At 43.4% G+C, this 19,664-nt stretch overlaps 2 protein-coding genes across 2 annotated transcripts; both read left to right on the top strand.

The window, feature by feature from the left end:
- The first annotated feature begins 1,664 nt into the window (after positions 1-1,664).
- LOC101548534 (olfactory receptor 7G1-like) lies at positions 1,665-9,298 on the top strand. Its single transcript, XM_055124638.1, has 3 exons — positions 1,665-1,681; positions 4,300-4,302; positions 8,347-9,298. The coding sequence occupies exons 1-3, from the start codon at positions 1,665-1,667 to the stop codon at positions 9,296-9,298; spliced, it is 972 nt and encodes a 323-aa protein (XP_054980613.1).
- A 9,243-nt stretch (positions 9,299-18,541) lies between these two features.
- Positions 18,542-19,588, top strand: LOC101548796 (olfactory receptor 7G2-like). The gene has a single exon (XM_004619539.3). The coding sequence runs from the start codon at positions 18,542-18,544 to the stop codon at positions 19,586-19,588; it is 1,047 nt and encodes a 348-aa protein (XP_004619596.3).
- Positions 19,589-19,664: the final 76 nt, after the last annotated feature.

The raw sequence follows: 19,664 nt of genomic DNA, 5'->3' as shown, positions 1-19,664 counted from the left end.
GCCTCAGAGACCTGGGCCCTACAAAAACAGGATGAGAACACTATTCGGGTATCCCAAAGAGGAATCCAAAGAGCTATGCTTGGAGTATCATGTTTCACTCAAGTGAGAAGGAATCCTGAGCTCCAACCTGTTAATGGTCAAGAATCAGTTAGCTGTCTCGTTTGCCAAGGCGTCAAAAATAAGATGGGCTGGACATGTAATGCGATTCAGAGATGACCGCTGGACTAGAGCTGTTACTCACTGGATTCCACAGGCCGTCAAATGAGGTGGTCAGACTTCTTCGTCAAAACCCTGAACAAATGGTTTGAGGCTCTTCCTGTTCCTGGAGCGAGCAGATATCATTGCACTGCACTAGCATGTGACAGGGATGAATGGAGACATTACTGGCACCCGCTTGAGCAAATAGAAGGTCAATGGCATGACAAGTGATACAAGTGATACAATTAAGTAAACTCTTGGGGCACTTTTATGCCCTTTTGTGTATTTTAAAAAAATTTAAATTTTTAAATTTTATAAAGTAATTCACAATCTTTGATTACATTTAAAATTCAAACACCAATCCCAGCACAAACACTTTCCCACTCCCATATCTGGGATGTTTCCATCCCGATCACCAACCCCTGTCCAAAAGCAGAGCCAAAATTCATTTTGTATTGTTTGTTATGAATAAACCATTTAAATAGATCCCAAAAAGTTTTCTTAGAGGAAAGTGTGTGAAGATGGTTGTGTTTCACCCAGGGGCCACTAAGCCCTTCTCTAAGACATTACAAACATCTTGTTGAAGATTGAGCCTTGTATGCATATATATTTATACATATGTAAAATATATATTTCCTTCTAAGATTGGTTGCCTCCTACTTTAAGCCTCACCAAATATGGTGCGTTACTCTTGGGATATAAGTTGTGTGAGGTAGGATATGTTGTTCAAGTGCAACTGTGGCTTCGAGGTCCAGGAAAAAGTTCACTTGTGGGTGAGGCTCGGCCTGAGTGTGTGGAGAGGGATGGTAAGCATGGTAGTGGTAGACTTTTGAGGTTTCCGGCTGCCGGGGCTGGGTCCCTGGGGGCAGGGAGGGGCCTCATCACCCCCCCTTCAGGGTACCCGAATGAGACAGCTTGGCGTGGAGTCTGGCAGCATGGCTATCCCCTTCTGTGTTTTTAATTCACCAGGAAAGAGTGATGGATCACACGACTCTTGACTCCTGCGCTCCACCCAGAGAGAAAAGCACCTCAAGCCTTCGAGTTCTTTCTCCCCCTGGGGCCTCCCTGTGCCGCCCCAGATTTGCTGTGCAATATTTCCAAGACCCTATAAGGGATAGGCCTGATCATCGAAATTTTCCGATGCTTATTTCTAAAAGGCATCCTGTAATGAGAGCCAATACCAGAAGGTCTAGTCTAAGCAAGGCTGGAGACACCAAATCCCAAGCATTTGGGATTCTCCAAAATGTGGTTGCTCTATTCTTCTGTTTGGGTGTCATGTATTTCATCTCTCCAGCCTTCCTCATGTTCAGAAAATGACACGTAACCTAGTAAAAATGCTACTCTCATGTCAAAACAATTGGCAAAAATCAATGTTTCATGGAACAAGTACCCATTCTACCTCGAGATTTGAAACATCAGTTCAGGGTCCTGAGTTGGGGCCTACTTTGCATGTTATCTGCTAGATCATGCCTATTGCCCACAGGTGAGAGCGTCTCCCAAATTCTAAAAACAGATACATGTGCAGCATTATCCAGGTGGGATTCCTTAAAAGGCAATGGGTGGTCCCGAGGGATAGTACGGTGAGCAGGGCATTTGCAGGATATTTGCCTTGCCATGCCTGAACTGCATTACATCCCTGGCACCCTGGCATCCCATGTGGTCCCCCAAGCACTGTCAGGAGTAATTTTTGAGTATAGAGCCAGGAGTAACCCCTGAGCATTGCCGGGTGTAACCCAAAAAGAAAAAAAAAGGACAATGGGACTGAGGATTTGGTAAGGAAGGAAGGAAGGAAGAAATCAAACCAGCTCTGGTTTGATCCCTGGAACCAGAAGACTTCCTGAACATCACAGCCATGACCCCAGGAGTACCCCATGTAGTCCCTGGTAGTTTCAGGGGTCTTGAACTTCATAGGGGTGATTCTGGGGTCTCTGATTGATTTTCTCTCAGATCGGCATAGGAAACTTAGAAAGAATCTCAATTGCAGCATAGAGTATGATTTTATCTTTTTTTTGCTCTCTCTCATTCTCTCTTTTGTTCTGCCTTCCTTCCTTCCTTCCTTCCTTCCTTCCTTCCTTCCTTCCTCCCTCCCTCCCTCCCTCCCTCCCTCCCTCCCTTCTTTCTTTCTTTCTTTCTTTCTTTCTTTCTTTCTTTCTTTCTTTCTTTCTTTCTTTCTTTCTTTCTTTCTTTCTTTCTTTCTTTCTTTCTTTCCTTCTTTCCTTTTTTCTTTCCTTCTTTCCTTCTTTCTTTCTCTTCCTTCCTTTCTTTCTTTCTTTCTTTCTTTCTTTCTTTCTTTCTTTCTTTCTTTCTTTCTTTCTTTCTTTCTTTCTTTCTTTCTTTCTTCCTTCCTTCCTTCCTTCCTTCCTTCCTTTCTTCCTTCCTTCCTTCCTTCCTTCCTTTCTTCCTTCCTTCCTTCCTTCTTTTCTTTCTTTCTTTCTTTCTTTCTTTCTTTCTTTCTTTCTTTCTTTCTTTCTTTCTTTCTTTCTTTCTTTCTTTCTTTCTTTCTAAATTTTATTGAATCACTGTAAGATAGTTACAAGCCTTCATGTTTGGGTTACAATCACACAATGATCAAACACCCATCCCTCCACAAGTGCACATTCCCCCCACCAACAATATCTCCAGTATACCCCCCCTTTCCCACCCTCCCCCTGACTCCATGGAAGACAATATTCCACATACTCTCTCTCTACTTTTGGGCATTATGGCTTGCAACACAGACACTGAGAGGTCATCATGTTTGGTCCGTTATCTACCTTCGGCACACATCTCCCATCCCGACTGATTCCTCCAGCCATCATCATTTTCTTAGTGATCCCTTCTCTATTCCATCTGCCTTCTTCCCCGCCCCCTGCCCCCATGAAGCAGTCTTCCAGCTATGGGGCAATCCTCCTGGCCCTTGTATCTACTGTCCTTGGGTGTCAGCTTCATGTTATGTTATGTTATATTATGTTATACTCCACAAATGAGTGCAGTTCCTCTATGTGTGTCCCTCTCTTTCTGACTCATTTCACTTAGCATGATACTCTCCATGTCCATCCACTTATAAGCAAATTTCATGACTTCATCAGTTACATAGTATTCCATTGTGTAGATGTACCAAAGTTTCTTTGACCAGTCATCTGATTTAGGGCACTTGGGTTGTTTTCCAGGTTTCAGCTATTGTGAACAGTGCTTCAATGAACATATAGGTACAGATGTCATTTCTACTGTGCTTTTTTGGACCCTAGTGATATATTCTCATAAATGGTATTGTGGGGTCATATGGAAGCTCAATTTCTAGTTTTTGAAGGACTGTCCATATTGTTTTCCAGAAAGGCTGGACCATTCGGCATTCCCACCAACAGTGAAAGAGCATCCCTTTTTCCCCAGATCCACGCCAGCACTGGTTGCTTTTGTTCTTTTGAATGTGTGCCTGTTTCTAAGCTTTCTTGACCAACACTGGCAGGCCAGTGGCTTCCAGCCTTTCCACAGAGACCTGAGAATCAGGCCGAAAACCACTGCGGGGAACCAAAGACTCATTTGGATGTGAGTACCCTGAGTTACCCACGTGCTTCCTTCAAAGATTTGCCAGTCCCTGGGTCGCTGTGTATCACTGGCAGAGTCACCTGCTCATTGTGTCCTCTTTCCCTGGCCTTCGTGACAGGAGACATCTTCTCGATCACCACACCCTGAAGGCAGTGTCGCCCACGATCTGGCAGTGTGGGCCCCACTGTGGTCAGGGCCTCGAGGGGCTGCTTTGGGGATGACAGCCAGAGGCAGGAGGCTGGTGGGGTGCAGGCCAACCTGGGGCCTGGCCATTGAAGTGCTGCTGCAGGCACCTCAGTGAAGATGAAACATGTGCAAGAGGACGACATATATGACACATGCATGTGGGGGAAGCTACAAGGATGGCCAACGGAGCACAGTGCCTGCATTCCTGGTGTCCGGAACCAAACACCGGCCTCCAAGTCCCATTCCACAGCATGACAGATACTGAAGGACAAAAGTCAGTCTGAAGACACGTCATCAAATCGGTGTTTTCCTTCAATGAAAGAAAAGACCATAAATAAATTACAATACAGTGAATTTGCCTGAACTCACTTTGTTCTTTTTCTCTTCCAGCCCGTAAGTCAAATAAAACAGCATAAAAACTATACATTCTGAACACCATAGCTGATCTCTTATAAAATAACCTGTCCTCAGAGATGTTCATTTGACAACAAGGAAAAACCAAGGCCTGTTGCCGTCACTAGTACAAAATATATAGGTATAGATATGTGTGTTTTATTTTGTTTTACAAAATGTGTATATCAATAGCTTTGCACAAATATTCTTAAGACAAAGTTTAGTTAGTCTAAGAAATTCATGGATAAAACAGGCAGATAACTATGTCATGTGTACAAAATACCACATCAAACGTCGTTGGCAGGCAGAGGAGGCACGTTAATCCCTGGTCTTGTGAAAAATGCAACCCCCCTGAAGGTCTGCATCTGGTTGTGCTTGTTGTGGCTCTGTGTATGCCGTTGGCACACTACCCTGGGTGCCTTTTCAGCATCTTTTCTCATCTTTTCTTAAAGCTGTGTTCCGTTGGGTACAGAGACAGCAGTGGATAAAGCAGGTTCTTTATCCACTCATACATTCACAGAAAAAAAATTTATTGCTAAAACGGAATTTTTAAGAGGAAATCTGTCATTGCGAGGGTGGGGGGAGGTATTTATACACATGAATGCAGGTATAGAAAATATATTGGAGTGTTCACAGGTGAGGGGAGTGGAAGGCATACACCTGGTCTAACATGGGGCCAGGGATCCACCATCATTAATTCTGTGAATCTGCAGTTTTGATTTTTCAGACCTAACCTAGGGATCAGACCTCATTAACATACCATCCTAATGAGGTCCTGTGGACATTGATTCCCTAGGTACACAGAAGGTTGAGGGCGTTCACCTGCCAGAGGCTTCCTTCATAGCTCTTGCCTCCCGAGAAGAAGCACAGCTCACAGTCCACACAATGATGAGCCACCTGGCCGGGATCCCTTGGCCCTGCTGCTTCTCTGCCTTTGCTGAGGACGCACCTGTCCTGCGTATCCTGGTGTCTGATCTAGCATCCCTCCCAAGTGATGTTGACCAGGTACATGAAAATTTCAAGTTAATAAATCCCTAGCACTGAAGGAGTGGGTAAAAATCAATCCCTAAGACTATAGTGATATCTTATCCCATTCCATCCATTCCATCTTACTCCCTGACTGGCTATCTTAACTCCTCTACTGAGTATCTGACTCCCATTCCTGCATGCCATCTTACTCCCTTACTAGAGTATCTTATGTCCATTCAATCTATTCCATCTTGCTCCCTTACTGGGGCATCTTACTCCCATTCCATAACATTCCATCCATTCCATCTTACGCTCTTACTCAGGCATCTTACTCCTTTACTTGAGTATCTTACTCCCATTCTATCCTTGGTAAATGAGAAGGAGATGAAAGGCTTAAAGGATTGGAAGGGTTTTCAAACAAACTGTCATCTTGTTGACAAGGACTTTTCTATAACTGGCTCTCAGTCTGCTGGCCACAAACATCTTAGGATATGGCAGAACCTACTTCCTTCTGGCTGCTCTTTCTCCACAGGGTGACTTCGAGCAAACATTTTGGTTCTGAATTCTTGTGTTGGTGTGGGGGAAGGGTTTTTTTTTTTTCATTTTTCCCTTTAATTGTTGTTCCTGGTTCTTGATCTACCAGTGTGTGTTCCTGAGTTGGGTTCCAGAGAGAGAGACAAACAGACAGACAGACAGAGAGGGAGGGAGGAAAGGAGATAGGTAGAGGTAGAGAGAGAATGAAAGCTAGCTGACTTCCCAGTACTCTTATTCAATTACAAGTTTTTCCTAATAGAACAGAGAAGATAGAAAAAATATTTAAAAGTTCATGCCTAAAATATGCCTAAAAAAATCTCACGCCTGCCTTTTGATATATTCCAACATCAACAAATGTTGACATTAACTCCAACCTTTTGTCTCAAAAAAATTACAAAAGCAAAACTCAGAGAAGGAACTGGATTTTATTCCCTTGATTTTCTGTTCTTTCCTTCACAAAACAAACTCTCTTGAAACTACTGTTATCTTGCAAACTTGCTCTGTTATATTTTGCTTTTTTTCCTCCTCCTGCATTTCTGACACAAGCTTGCTTTAAATGGAATGTGCAGTCATAAAGATTTAGAAGATAACAATCTTTAACTTTAATATATATCATAGAATGGAGAGAGAATCTATGATGCAATGATATCATGTACAACTCTGTAAGTAAAGATGAATAAATTAGGACCAAGTTTACAGACATTAATATACAGACTTTTTTCACATTAGTAGTCAATTGAGAAAAATTCTTCTTAAAATTAAATCATTGTGAGATAAAGTTACAAAAGCTTCATGTTTGAGTTTCAGTCATACAATGATCAAAATCCAACCCTCCACCAGTTTACATTTTCCACCGCCAATGTCCCCAGTTTACCCCCCTTTGATCTCCCCCTGCCTCTATGGCAAACAATTTCCCCCATACTATCTCTCTACTTTTGGGCATTATGGTTTGCAAAATAGATACTGGGAAGCTACCACACTTAGTCCTCTATCTTCTTTCAGCACACATCTCCCATCTCAAACGATTCCTCCAGCCATCATTGATTTAGTGATCCCCTCTCTATTCCAGCTGCCTTCTCCCCCAGCTCATGAGGCAGACTTTCACCCATGGAGCAATAATCCTAGCCCTTATGTCTACTGACATTGGGTGTCAGTCTCATATTATGTTATGTTATATTCCACAAATGAGTGCTGTCATTATATGTCTGCCCTTCTCTTTCTGACTCATTTCACTTAACACGATATTCTCCATGACCATCCACTTATAAGCAAATTTCATAACTTCATCTTTCCTTACACCTGCATAGTATTCCATTGTGTAGATGTACCAAAGTTTCTCTAACCAGTTGTCAGTTCACGCACAGACATTAATTGATAAAACACAAACGCAAAATCATTTCAGTTGTAAAGGGCTTCACTTATGGGTATGTTTGTATTAAGCTTTCAACATGCAAAATTTTACTTTTTTGATGAAGCAGTACTATGATCTTGAGGAAAATCAGCCATATATTTTTAGTTAGCACTTTGAGTCTCTTGGGAAGTAAATAACTTTGACTGTGTAAACATCAGAGGGAAGAAATTTACAAATACCAAATTGCCATAATCAAAATGTCTATGTTGAGTAAAGTAAAATGTCTGAATTTTTAATGTCATCTGGGGAATAATTAATCTCTTTATTGTCATCCTGTACTTTTATGTCACTTGACAAATAATAAATATCAAATAATAAATAATAAAAATTTAAAAATAATAAAAATAATAAAAAACCCAAATTAGAATTTGCTTTGCAGAAATAGACAGTTCAATAATAAAGCATCATTTTAGCTGCCAGAGTGACAGCATAAGTGCCAAGGTGATATAGCACCTGTGAATTTTGAACGAGGTCTTCAAGTAGTTTGGAGTTCATGAGAAATTTGGGAACCGTGCTCTACAAAAGCGATTGACAAAATGCTTCATTTTTTTTTATTTAGATGGGAGATAATATCTCAGTAAACTGTACCATTTCTGATTCTTATGGTCTTATCACATGGCACCAGGCCTAAAACCAAAGAGATGATAAATACTAGAGCTAATAGAAAGAATTGACTACCAGGAGTCATGTGTAAAAGATCAGGGATTGGTGCGATAGTCCTGTGGGGAGGGCTCTTGGTTGCATGCACTAACCCAGCTTCATTCCCCAGATCTGACAAGGTGCCCCTGAGCATCACCAGGAGTGATCCCTGAGCGCAGAGCCAGGAGTAAAAGCCAGGGCATCACTGGGTGGGACTTCTCACTAAGAAAAGAAAATCAGAACAGACTTGCACCTTCATTTGAAGTCACGAATAACATAGTTAGATCTCTTTCTTTGAGATCCAGGATCTCAGGCAGAGGCCATCAAGTTCTATAAAATTCTCACCAGAGGGAGATTCAAATATGCTGTATTTTAATCAGAGTGCACAGTTGGAACTCTGCAGAATTTCTGGAGCATACATTTCTAAGACGGTACCAGGGGCTCTAATGCTAAGGGGATGCTCACTTCCCCCCTCCCTTTCCCTGACTCAGATACACCAGCAACCTTGCATCCAGAAACCTCACAGGAACTCCCATCTTCCTCCTACTAGGACTAACAGATGACCCAGAGCTACAGCCTGTCATCTTCTGCCTCTTCCTGACCGTGTATCTGGTCACCCTCCTGGGGAACCTGCTCATCATCCTGGCTGTGGTCTCAGACTCCCACCTGCACACCCCCATGTACTTCTTCCTCTCCCAGCTCTCCTTCACCGACATCTGCTTCAGCACCTGCACCATCCCCAAGATGCTGGAGAACATCCGCACCCAGACACAGAGCATCACTTATGTTGGCTGCATGGCCCAGACCTTCTTTGTCATGGTTTTCACTAGTTTAGAAAACTGTCTCCTAGGCATCATGGCTTATGACCGCTATGTGGCCATCTGCCACCCGCTGAGGTACACGGTCATCATGAACCAGTCCCGCTGTGCGCTGCTCATTGCTCTCTCACTGTTGGCAAGCCTGGCGAACTCCGGGCTACACGCGCTGATGGCGCTGCAACTCTGCTTCCCTTCAAAAGTGCTGGTTCCCCACTTCTTCTGCGAACTCGCCCAGCTGCTCAAACTTGCGTGCTCCGACACTTTCATCAATACTCTGCTGATCTACCTGGTGGCTGCCACTTTTGCTGTGATTCCATTCTCAGGCATCATTTTCTCCCACACTCAAATTTTCTCATCGGTTCTGAGGATGCCCTCAGCCCAGGGGAAGCAGAAAGCCTTTTCCACCTGCGGCTCTCACTTGTCCATAGTTTCCTTGTTCTATGGGACAGCATTTGGGGTTTACATTAGTTCTACAGTCATGGAATCTTCCAGAACATCTGCCACCCCCTCAGTGATGTACATAGTGGTGCCACAGCTGATGAACCCCTTTATCTACAGCCTGAGGAACAAGGACATGAAGGGGGCCGTGAGGGGGCTCCTGAGCGGGAAGCGGTCTTTTCTCTGATGGTGACCCCTGCTTTGGGCTTGAGTTCCCTCATGGAGGCAAAACCCTAAGAGTCTCTAATACACCACCAAGTTTTAATTTTTATTCAGTTATTTATTTTGGGTTTGATGAGGCAGATGCGGTGATACTCTTGGTGCAATGCTTAGGAATGACTCCTGGCTGTGCTTGGGGAATATAGAATTTCAGGGATCAAATCCGGATGTAAGAGAAGTCCATACCAGGTCTACTATGCCCCACCTCCATTGGTGTATCATCTAGACAGACAGTGAGTAAATTTCCCATGACTCTCATTAGCATGCATCCACCTCCTAATTCACCTGAACTCTTGGATAGTCTCTGAAGGCAGGATGAATTGTTTTCATAAGAATCAGTCATTTAATGTGGATGTATGTTTGCAGATGATCTGGGTGGACCACCAACTGTCCTCTCTGGTTTCCTCTTTCTGAGTCCCCCATTCTACCACAGATATACCAGCAGCTCGTGTGCCCACAGTGAGAGCTTGTATCCTGGCCATCCTATAATTCTGATGAGGACACAGTAGCAATTATATGCTTTCTCTTATACAAGTTCATTTTTCAGGAGCTGGAGCAATAGCACAGAGGGTAGGGTGTTTGCCTTGCATGCGGCCGACCCGGGTTCGATTCCCAGCATCCCATATGGTCCCCTGAGCACTGCCATGGGTGATTCCTGAGTGCAGAGCCAAGAGTAACCCCTGTGCAGAGCCAAGTGTGACCCAAAAAGAAAAAAAAACAGTGTATCTCATGGTGAATCCGTTAAAAAATAAAAATAATTAAAAATAATCAGAATATAGAAAAAAGTTCATTTTTCACCCCCAAAATCTTCATATATATTTTTGGTTTGGGAACCACACCTGACGGTGCTCAGGGATTACTCCTACTGAGCTTGGGGGGACCATATGGGATGCCTGGGTCAAATGTGTGGTGTGCAAGGCAAGCATCCTCCCACTATGTATCCCCACTAGTCTCATCAGCAACCTCAATATTGTAACTATAGCCCCAGGGTTTGTTATCATTGAGTACTACTCATTCCATTGCTCATCCACACAGCGTTTCAAAAAAAACGGCTACTTGATATGTCGACAGATATTTATTACTCACATTAAATTGGTAAAGCATCAGAGAGTCGAAATCTTCAGTGTGTTCGACTGATTTCTACCTGTGCCCCCAAGCCTTATCTCACGGTCTTTCCTGTTGTGCCAATGACACCCAGAGTTTTGACACCTAGAAAGGACCAATAACCATGACTCAATGTCCCCAGTGAGTAATTCCCTGGTTCGTGCTGTGGGTCTGTTTGGGGTTTTTCTCTTTGCTTTGGTTTTGTTTGGGGGCCACACCCTGCAATACTCAGGGCTTACTCCTGGCTCTGTATTCAGGAGATTGAATCACTTCAGGCGGGGCTCAGGGGATTGAACCCATGTTGGCCACGTGCAAGGCAAATATACTACCCACTGTACTATCACACCAACTCTTGGTCTATTATGTGTGAGGAGCCGTCCAACCCCCTGGACCCCTACTCAGGTCTTAGATCATGTTAGATCATGTGAAGAAATGATCACCATGGTTTGAGAAGATGGTGAGATATTGAACTTCATCATTGAGTATCATCAAGCAACTCGTATGCTCAAACATATGACTTTGTGTGTGTGTTTTATGGGCTTCAGAGTGGGTTCATCCTAGTAACAGGGAAAGAGGAACTCTTTCAGACTGCTTGAGCTGGTCCTCCATCACTAATTTTGTTGGAGGAAGTGTTCTCAGGGAGTTCCTGGGGAGGGGCGGTGCCAGAGTAACTGTTAAACACCAAGTCCAGAGTCAGAGGCCTGATGCCCTTCCTGCAATCAATGACAATAGAATCCTCAAGGAGCCAACTGGAGCCTGTGTCTGTCCTGGGATTCAGAGCACTGCCAAGACATGTGTCCGCATTCCATTTCCCCTGACTTGTTAACATTCTATAACGCAAAGATTAATATTACTCAGAACTCCCTCCCCAGGGACCTAGTCAAAGACTGCCAAATAAAGATACAAATGTACACATCGATAGCTCAGTGACAAGGCTCAAAATCTTGTTATAGCCCGACCCCCTTTCATCCCTTATTTCTAGAACTATCGATTTAAGTTACAACGTGGGAGAACTTTCTACTACCTCTTGGGGCACTTTTATGCCCTTTTGAGTTTTTTTTTAATTTTTTATGAAGTAGCTCACAATATTTGATTACATTTAAAATTCAAATCCCAGCACCATAACACCTTCGCACCACCATATTTGGGATGTTTCTGCCCGATCCCCAAGCCCTGTCCCAAAGCAGAACTAAAATTTATTTTGTATTGTTTGTCATGAATAAACCACTGAAAGTGATCCAAAAAAGTTTCCTTAGAGGAAATTGTGTGAAGATGGTTGTATTTCACCCAGGGGCCACGAAATCCTTCTATAAGACATTACTAATATGTTGTTGGAGATTGAACCTTGTATGCTTCTCTCTCTCTCACTCTCTCTCTCTCTATATATATATATGTATGTAAAAATACATTTCCCTCTAAAATTGGTTCTACTTTAAGCCCCACTAAATATGGTATGCTATTCTTGGAATATGGGTTGGAGTGATAGCACAGCGGTTGGGCATTCGCCTTTCACACAGCTGACCCGCGTTCGATTCCTCCACCCTTCTCGGAGAGCCCGGCAAGCTACCGAGAGTCTCTAGCCTGCACCGCAGAGCCTGGCAAGCTACCCGTGGTGTATTGGATATGCCAAAAACAGTAACAACAAGCCTCACATTGAGAGACATTACTGTGCCCGCTCGAACAAATCGATGAACAACGGGATGACAGTGACAGTGACTTTGATTCTTGGAATATAAATTGTGTGAGTTATGACATGTGCGGCTGTAAATGTTGTCTCACAGTCCAGAAGAAAGTTCACTTGTGGGTGAGGCTCTGCCTGAGTGTGTGGAGAGCAACTGTGAGCATGGTAGTGGTTGAGTTTTGGAGGTTTTCGGCTGCCAGGGCTGGGTCCCTTGGGTTGGGGAGAGGCCTCACCTGCCCTCCTCCAGGGTACCCTGAATGAAACAGCCTAGTGTGGGGGTCTGGCGACATGGCAATCCCCTTTTGTGTTTTTAATTCATCAGTAAAGAGTGATGAATCACATGACGCTAGACGCCTGTGCTTCACCCAGAGAAAAAAGAACCTCAAAGCCTTCGTGTTCTCTCTCCCCCTGGGGCCTTCCTGTGCTGCCCCGGGTTTGCTGTGCAAAACTTCCAAGACCTGTAAAGGATAAGGCCTTGATCATCTGAAATTTTCTGTTGGTTATTTCTAGACGGCTTCCTGTAATGAGAGAAAACACCAGAAGGTCTAATCTAAGCAAGGCTGGAGACAGATCCACAAAACCCCAAACAGCTTAGAATTCTCCACCATGTGGTTGCTTTATTCTTCTGTTTGTGTGCCGTGTATTTCATCTCTCATACCCTTCCTCGTGTTCAGAAAATGACACATAACCTAATAATAATGCTACTCTCATGTCGGAGCAAGGACTGGAGTGATAGCACAGCGGGTAGGGCATTTGCCTTGCATGGGGCCAACCGGGTTTGATTCCTCCATCCCTCTTCGAGAACCCGGCAATCTACTGAGAGTATCCCGCCCACATGGCAAAGCCTGGCAAGCTATCCGTGGCATATTCAATATGCCAAAAACAGTAACAACAAGTCTCACAGTGGAGATGTTACTAGTGCCTGCTTGAACAAATCGATGACAGTGCTACAGTACATATTGGAGCGATTAGTGGAAATCAACTTCTCATGGAACGAGTACCCATTCAACCATGAGATTTGAAACATCAGTTCAGGGTCCTGAGTTTGGGCCTAGTTTGCAGTTATCTGCTAGATCATACCTATTGCCCACAGGTGAGAATGTCTCCCAAATTCCAAAAAACATACATGTGTAGCATTAGACATTTGGAATTTCTTAAAAGGCAATGGGGAGTCCGGAGGGATAGTACAGTGAGCAGGGCTGTACTATTTGCAGGGTATTTGCCTTGCCATGCCTGAAATGCATTAGATCCCTGGCACTCTGGCATCCCATATGGTCCTCTAAGCACTTCGAGAAGTATTTTCTGAGTGCAGAGCCAGGAGTAACTGCTAAGCATTGTTGGGTGTAACCCAAAAAGAAAAAAAAGAAGGACAATGGGACTGAAGATTTAGTAAAGGGAAAGGGTACCAGAATGCTCCCAGATCTGGTTTGATTCCTAGAACCAGAAGACGTCCTGAGTATCACTGGCCATGGCCCCTGGAGTTCTCCAGGTAGTCTCTGGGTAGTTTCGGGGTTCCTTGGCATCATAGGAGTGACCCTGTGGTCTCTGATTGATTTCTCTCAGTTCAGTACAGGAAACTTAGAAATCATCTCAATTGAAGCAAAGAGTATGATTTCATCTTTTTTTTTCTTTATCTTGTTCTCTCTTTTTTTCTCTGTCTTTCTATCTTTCTCTCTCTCTTTTCTTCTTTCTTTCCTTCCAAAAAGTTTTTGGCCCACAACTGGAAGTGCTCAGGGCTACTCCTGGCTCTGCACTCAGAAATCACTCCTCCCTGTGCTTGGGAACCTATAGTGCCAGGGATCGAACCCAGATTGTCCACATGCAAGGCAAGCACCTTCCCTCTGTTCTATCATCTCTCCAGACCCATGATTTCATCTTTTCTTAAAGCTGTGTTCCTCTGGGCACAGAGACAGCAGGTTCTTTATCCACTCATACATTAGAAAAAAAATATTTTATTGCTAAAACTCAATTTTTGAAAGAAAATCTGTCATTTGTGGGATGGGGGGGGAGAAGGTATCTGTATACATGAATGCAAAGTATAGAAAATAGATTAGAGTGTTCACAGGTTTGGGAATGGATGGCATGCACCTGGTCTAACTTGGGGCCAGGGATCCACCATCATTAGTTCTGTGAATCTGCAGTTTAGGTCTTTCAGGCTAACCCAGGGATCAGACCTCATTAACATACCATTCTAATGAGGTCCTGTGGACATTGATTCCCTAGGTACACAGAAGGTGGAGGGCGTTTGCCTGCCAGAGGCTTCCTTCATAGCTCCTGCCTCCTGAGAAGAAGCACAGCTCACAGTCCACTCAATGATGAGCCACCTGGCCAGGATCCCTTGGCCTCACTGCTTCTGTGCCCTTGCTGAGGACACACCTGTCCTGCGTATCCTGATGTCTGATCCAGCCTCACTCCCCAGTGATGTCAACCAGGTAAATGAAATTTCCAAGTTAATAAATTCCTAACACTGAAGGGGTGGGTAAAAAAATTCTTAACATTGTAGTGATATCTTACTCCCTTTCCATCCATGCCACCTTACTCCCTTACTCAGATATATGACTCTTTTCCTTGAATATCTTACCCCCATTGCATTCATTCCAGCTTAATCCCTGACTCGAGTATCTTAATCTCTTGCTTAGGTATTTTACTTTCATTTCATCCATTCCATCTTACTCCCTTACTGGGTATCTTACTCTTTTGCCTGAGTATCTCACTCCCAATCCAGCATGCCATCTTACTCCCTTGCTAGAATATCTCAAGCCCATTCAATCTATTTCATTTTACTCCCTTGCTTGGGTATCTTACTCCTGTTCCAATCATTCCATATTACACCCATACTCGGGTATCTTGCTCCTTTACTTGAGTGTCCTACTCCCATTCCATCCGGGGTAAACTAGAAGGATATGACAGGCATAAAGAATCGGAGGAACTTGGGACAGATTGTCATCTTGTTGACAAGGAGTTATCTCTAAATGGTTCTCAGTCTGCTGGCCATCAAATGTCCTAGGAGATGGCAGAGCCTACTTCCTTCTGGCTGTCCTTTCTCCATAGTCGAATCTGAGCAAACATTTTGATTCTGACTTCGTGTGGTGGTTTGGGGGCAAAGTTTGTTTTCATCATTCCCTTTTATTGCTGTTCCTGATTCTTGATGTAACAGTGTGTATTCTTGTGTTGGGTTCTAAGAAAGATAGAGACAGAGACAGAGATAGAGAGAGACAGAGAAAGAGAATGAGGAGTTATATGCCACTCCCAGTACTCCCATTCAATTTCAAGTATTTCCTAATAGAATAAAAAATTTAAAAAGATACAAAAATATATTTAAAAGTTCACATCTAAAAATAAAAACAAATCTCATGGCTTCTTGATATATTCCAACATCAACAAATGTTGACTTGTTAATATATCAGCTTCAAACTTTTTTTTATAAAAAATACATCAAATTTTCGTTCAAATACACTTAGAAAGTAAGATAAATTATTAAGATCTGTAAATATTATTGTGAAAATATTTTGTTATCTAAAAGTGTAAATCTTACAAAGAAATTTTTTCACATTAGAAAAAATGTATTTCCCTCGATAGGAAAAAAAATTCTCATGTTAAAACTCTCCCAAAATTTGTGTGCTGAAAGTAGATAAAGGACCAAACGTGAAAGCCTCTCAGTATCTATATTGCAAACCATAATGCCCTAAAGTAGAGAGAGAGTATAGGAGAAATTGTCTGCCATAGAGGCAGGGTGAGGGAACTCCAACCTTTTTTTTGTCCAAAAAAAAAAAAACAAGCAAAACTTAGAGAAGGATCTGGATTTTATTTTCTTGCTTTTCTTTCTTCGCAAAGACAAACTCTCTTGAACCTATGGTTATCTTGCAAGCTTGTTTTATTATTTTTTTATTTTCCCTTCTCCCTGCATTCCTGATGCAAGCTTGCTTTAAATAGCATATGTAGCCATAAAGATTTAGAAGGTGACAATATTCTACTTTTAATATACATCATAGAATGGAGAGGGAAACTATGATGCGGTGATATCACACACAACTCTGTAATCAGGACCAAGTATACAAACATTAATTGCTAAATCACAAAATCATTCCAGTTGTGAAAGGCTTTGCATATGGGTTAGTTTGTATTAAGTTCTCAACATGCAAAAATTTTACTTTTTTGATGGAGCAGTGTTATGAAATTGAGGGAGATGATACACACCTTTTCTAAATTAGCACATTGATTCCCCTGGGAAGAAAAGAAGTGAGATTGTGTAAATGCAAGAGAGAAGAAATAGACAAATTCCAGATTATTTGCTGCAATGAAAAATATAAATGATGTGAATGGTAAAATGTCTGGATTTTATGATGTCATCTCGGGAGTACTAATCTCGTTATCTCCATGCCGTTCTTTTCTGTAGTTTGAGTAACAAATAGTAAAAATCTCAATTAGCGTTTGCTGAAGAGACCGACAGTTCATGACGAAGTGTCACTTTTAGTTTCCCGAGTAACAACAGAAGTGCCACAGGGATATAACACCTGTGAAATTTGGACAAGATGTTCAGAGAGTTCTGAGTTCACGCCAAATTTGGCAACCATGCTCTACAAGAGTGATTGAACAAACTCCTTCATTTCCTTCTATCTGAAACGTGAACGATATCTAAGTAAACTGTAAGTTGCCGATTCCTGTGGTCTTAGCCCATGGCACTGGGCATTGAACCAAACAAGTGCTAAATAAACATTTGACTCAATAGAAAGAGTTGAGAACCAGGGATTATTGGGTATTAACCATAGTGTTTTAGGCTCCATCCATGAATTGCCTCTTTTCCTCCTCCCAGAGAAGCTTATGGTGCTCTTGCTAGCATCCCTAATTTAGTTAAAGTTTATACTTAACCTTCCCTTTGTATTTTACATCTCATTGTCCCAGTTCCCCAAGTCAGTCTTGATTACTTATAAGCCAAAACTTTCTGGTAATTCTAAACTTTGTATTTGTAATGCTTTGTATTTGAAGTGCTGTGTATTTGTATCATCTTCTCTATTTCCCCTTTTTATATTTCACTATAGAGCAATGTTCTTTGATCAAACACAGAAAGACCATGAATGCTATGCTCCTAATATTTGGGAGTTGACAACTCTGAAATATATCTACTCCTAGGCACTGTAGCACTGTAGCACTGTCGTCCCGCTGTTCATCCATTTGCTCGAGCAGGCACCAGTAACATCTCCATTGTAAGACTTATTGTTACTGTCTTTGGCATATTAAATACCCACAGGTAGCTTGCCAGGCTCTGTTGTGTGGGCGGGATACTCTCGGTAGCTTGCCGGGCTCTCTGAGAGGGAAGGAGGACTCAACCCGGGTTGGCCACATGCAAGGAAAACACTCTATCTGCTGTACTATCACTCCAGTCCATCTAGTCCTAGGCATTGCATCATAATTACTTGACTCAGGCTTCAGCTGCTGTAGTTCCTAACACTCCAAAAGGGAGGTCCCACTGTGGGATTAGGATGGACCCCAGGCGAGTGGCAAAGTCTAGAAAGCATAAATGCATGGTCTTGATGCAAGCTGTTATGACTTAAGAGACAGGCCCCCCCCATGGGAAATGACAAGCTGAACTGGCCTGAGGACTTAGTCTGGGATTTACTGTAAAAGCCTTGCTTGCTCTCAGAGCCCAGAGAACTAAGTGTTGGGATCTTTGTCTCGTACTGTGTTCATCCAAACAACTGCAAGTATCGATAACATATACAACTAGAGGGAAAGATAAAAGCAATGTAGACGTCCTTGGGAGACAGTGTTTCCCAAGAGAATTTCCTATGCTAATGTCTTCCCATGTGAATGATCTATATAAATTTCCAGATGTAAATGATTAATCACACCTAGGTACCTCCACCCCCTCAGCTGTTCTATAAGTATGCTAACATCTCTGCATTAAACAGGCCATTTTCACCATCAGTCAGTGGTCCCTGCCTATCTCTGTTTCTCTGCTGGGGAGGACTGGGGAGGACTGGAGGCAGCTCTCAGCCACCTAAGGCAAGAGTTTCACAGCACCCATAGTACTCGGTGAACTCACAGGAGTCATGTGACATTATAATAGAGGTAAAAGATCAGGAGCTGGAGCGATAATCCTTGGGGATGCTTGCCTTGCATGTGGCTGACCCTGGTTTGGTTCAATCACCAGCATCCATAGGGTCCCCTCCCAACACCCCCACCCAAGCATCACCAGGAATGTAGAGGCAGGAGTAAACTCAGAGTATCATGGATATGCCCTCCTATCCCACGGAGAAAAATAAAATATCAGAACAGACTTGAGTCCTCTTATAAAGTCACTAATTACATGATTAGATCCTTTTCATTGAGACCCTGGATCTCAGGCAGAGACTATCAAATTCTCACTTGAAGGAGGTTTGAGTATTGCTGTATTTTAATCAGAGTTCACAGTTGGAACTCTGCAGAATGCCTGGAGCATACTTTCCTAATAAGACACCAAGGGCTCTAATGCCAAGGAGACACTCACTTCCTCCCTCCCTTTCCCCTGACTCTTCCACCAGATTCACCAGCAACCTTGCACCCGGAAACCTCACAGGAACTCCCATCTTCCTTCTGCTAGGATTAACAGATGATCCGGAGCTGCAGCCCATCCTCTTCTGGCTCTTCCTGACCATGTACATTGCCACCCTCCTGGGCAATCTGCTCATTGTACTGGCTGTGGTCTCAGATCCCCACCTGCACACCCCCATGTACTTCTTCCTCTCCCACCTCTCCTTCACCGATATCTGCATCAGCTCCTGCACCATCCCCAAGATGCTGGTGAACATCCGCACCCAGACACAGAGCATCACCTACGCATGCTGCCTGGCCCAGACCTTCTTTGTTATAGTTTTTACGAGTTTAGAAAACTGTCTCCTGGGCGTCATGGCTTATGACCGCTACGTGGCCATCTGCCACCCGTTGAGGTACACGGTCATCATGAATCAATCCCTCTGCACGCTGCTCATTGCTCTCTCGCTGTTGGGAAGTGTTGCAGTCTCCCTAATCCACACGCTGATGGTGCTGCGACTCTACTACCCTCCGAAAGTGCTCATCTCCCACTTCTTCTGCGAACTTGCCCAGCTGCTCAAACTCACGTGCTCTGACACCTTCATCAATACCCTGCTGATCTACCTGGTGGCTGCCACTTTTGCTGGGATTCCATTCTCAGGCATCATTTTCTCCTACACTCAAATCTTCTCCTCGGTTCTGAGGATGCGCTCGGCCCAGGGGAAGCAGAAAGCCTTTTCCACCTGTGGCTCTCACTTGTCTGTGGTTCTCTTGTTCTATGGGACAACGTTGGGGATTTACATTAATTCTACAGTCATGGAATCTTCCAGAACATCTGCCATCCCCTCAGTGATGTACCTTGTGGTACCACAGTTGATAAACCCCTTTATCTACAGCCTGAGGAACAAGGACATGAAGGGGGCCGTGAGGGGGCTCCTAAGCGGGAAGTGGTCAAGTCTCTGAAGGCGACACCTGCTCCGGGATTGAGTTCCCACATTGAAGTAAAACAGTAGCTCCTAGTTTTCATTATTATTTATTT

The sequence above is a fragment of the Sorex araneus genome, chromosome 2 (assembly GCF_027595985.1).
Source record: "Sorex araneus isolate mSorAra2 chromosome 2, mSorAra2.pri, whole genome shotgun sequence".
NCBI lineage: Eukaryota > Metazoa > Chordata > Mammalia > Eulipotyphla > Soricidae > Sorex > Sorex araneus.
Note: the sequence above shows the minus strand (reverse complement) of the source record. Positions and strands in the feature narration are given on the sequence as shown.

Excerpts from the sequence above, each read along its gene's own strand:
- LOC101548796 (XM_004619539.3), top strand. The coding sequence starts at position 18,542 with ATGCCTGGAGCATACTTTCCTAATAAGACACCAAGGGCTCTAATGCCA.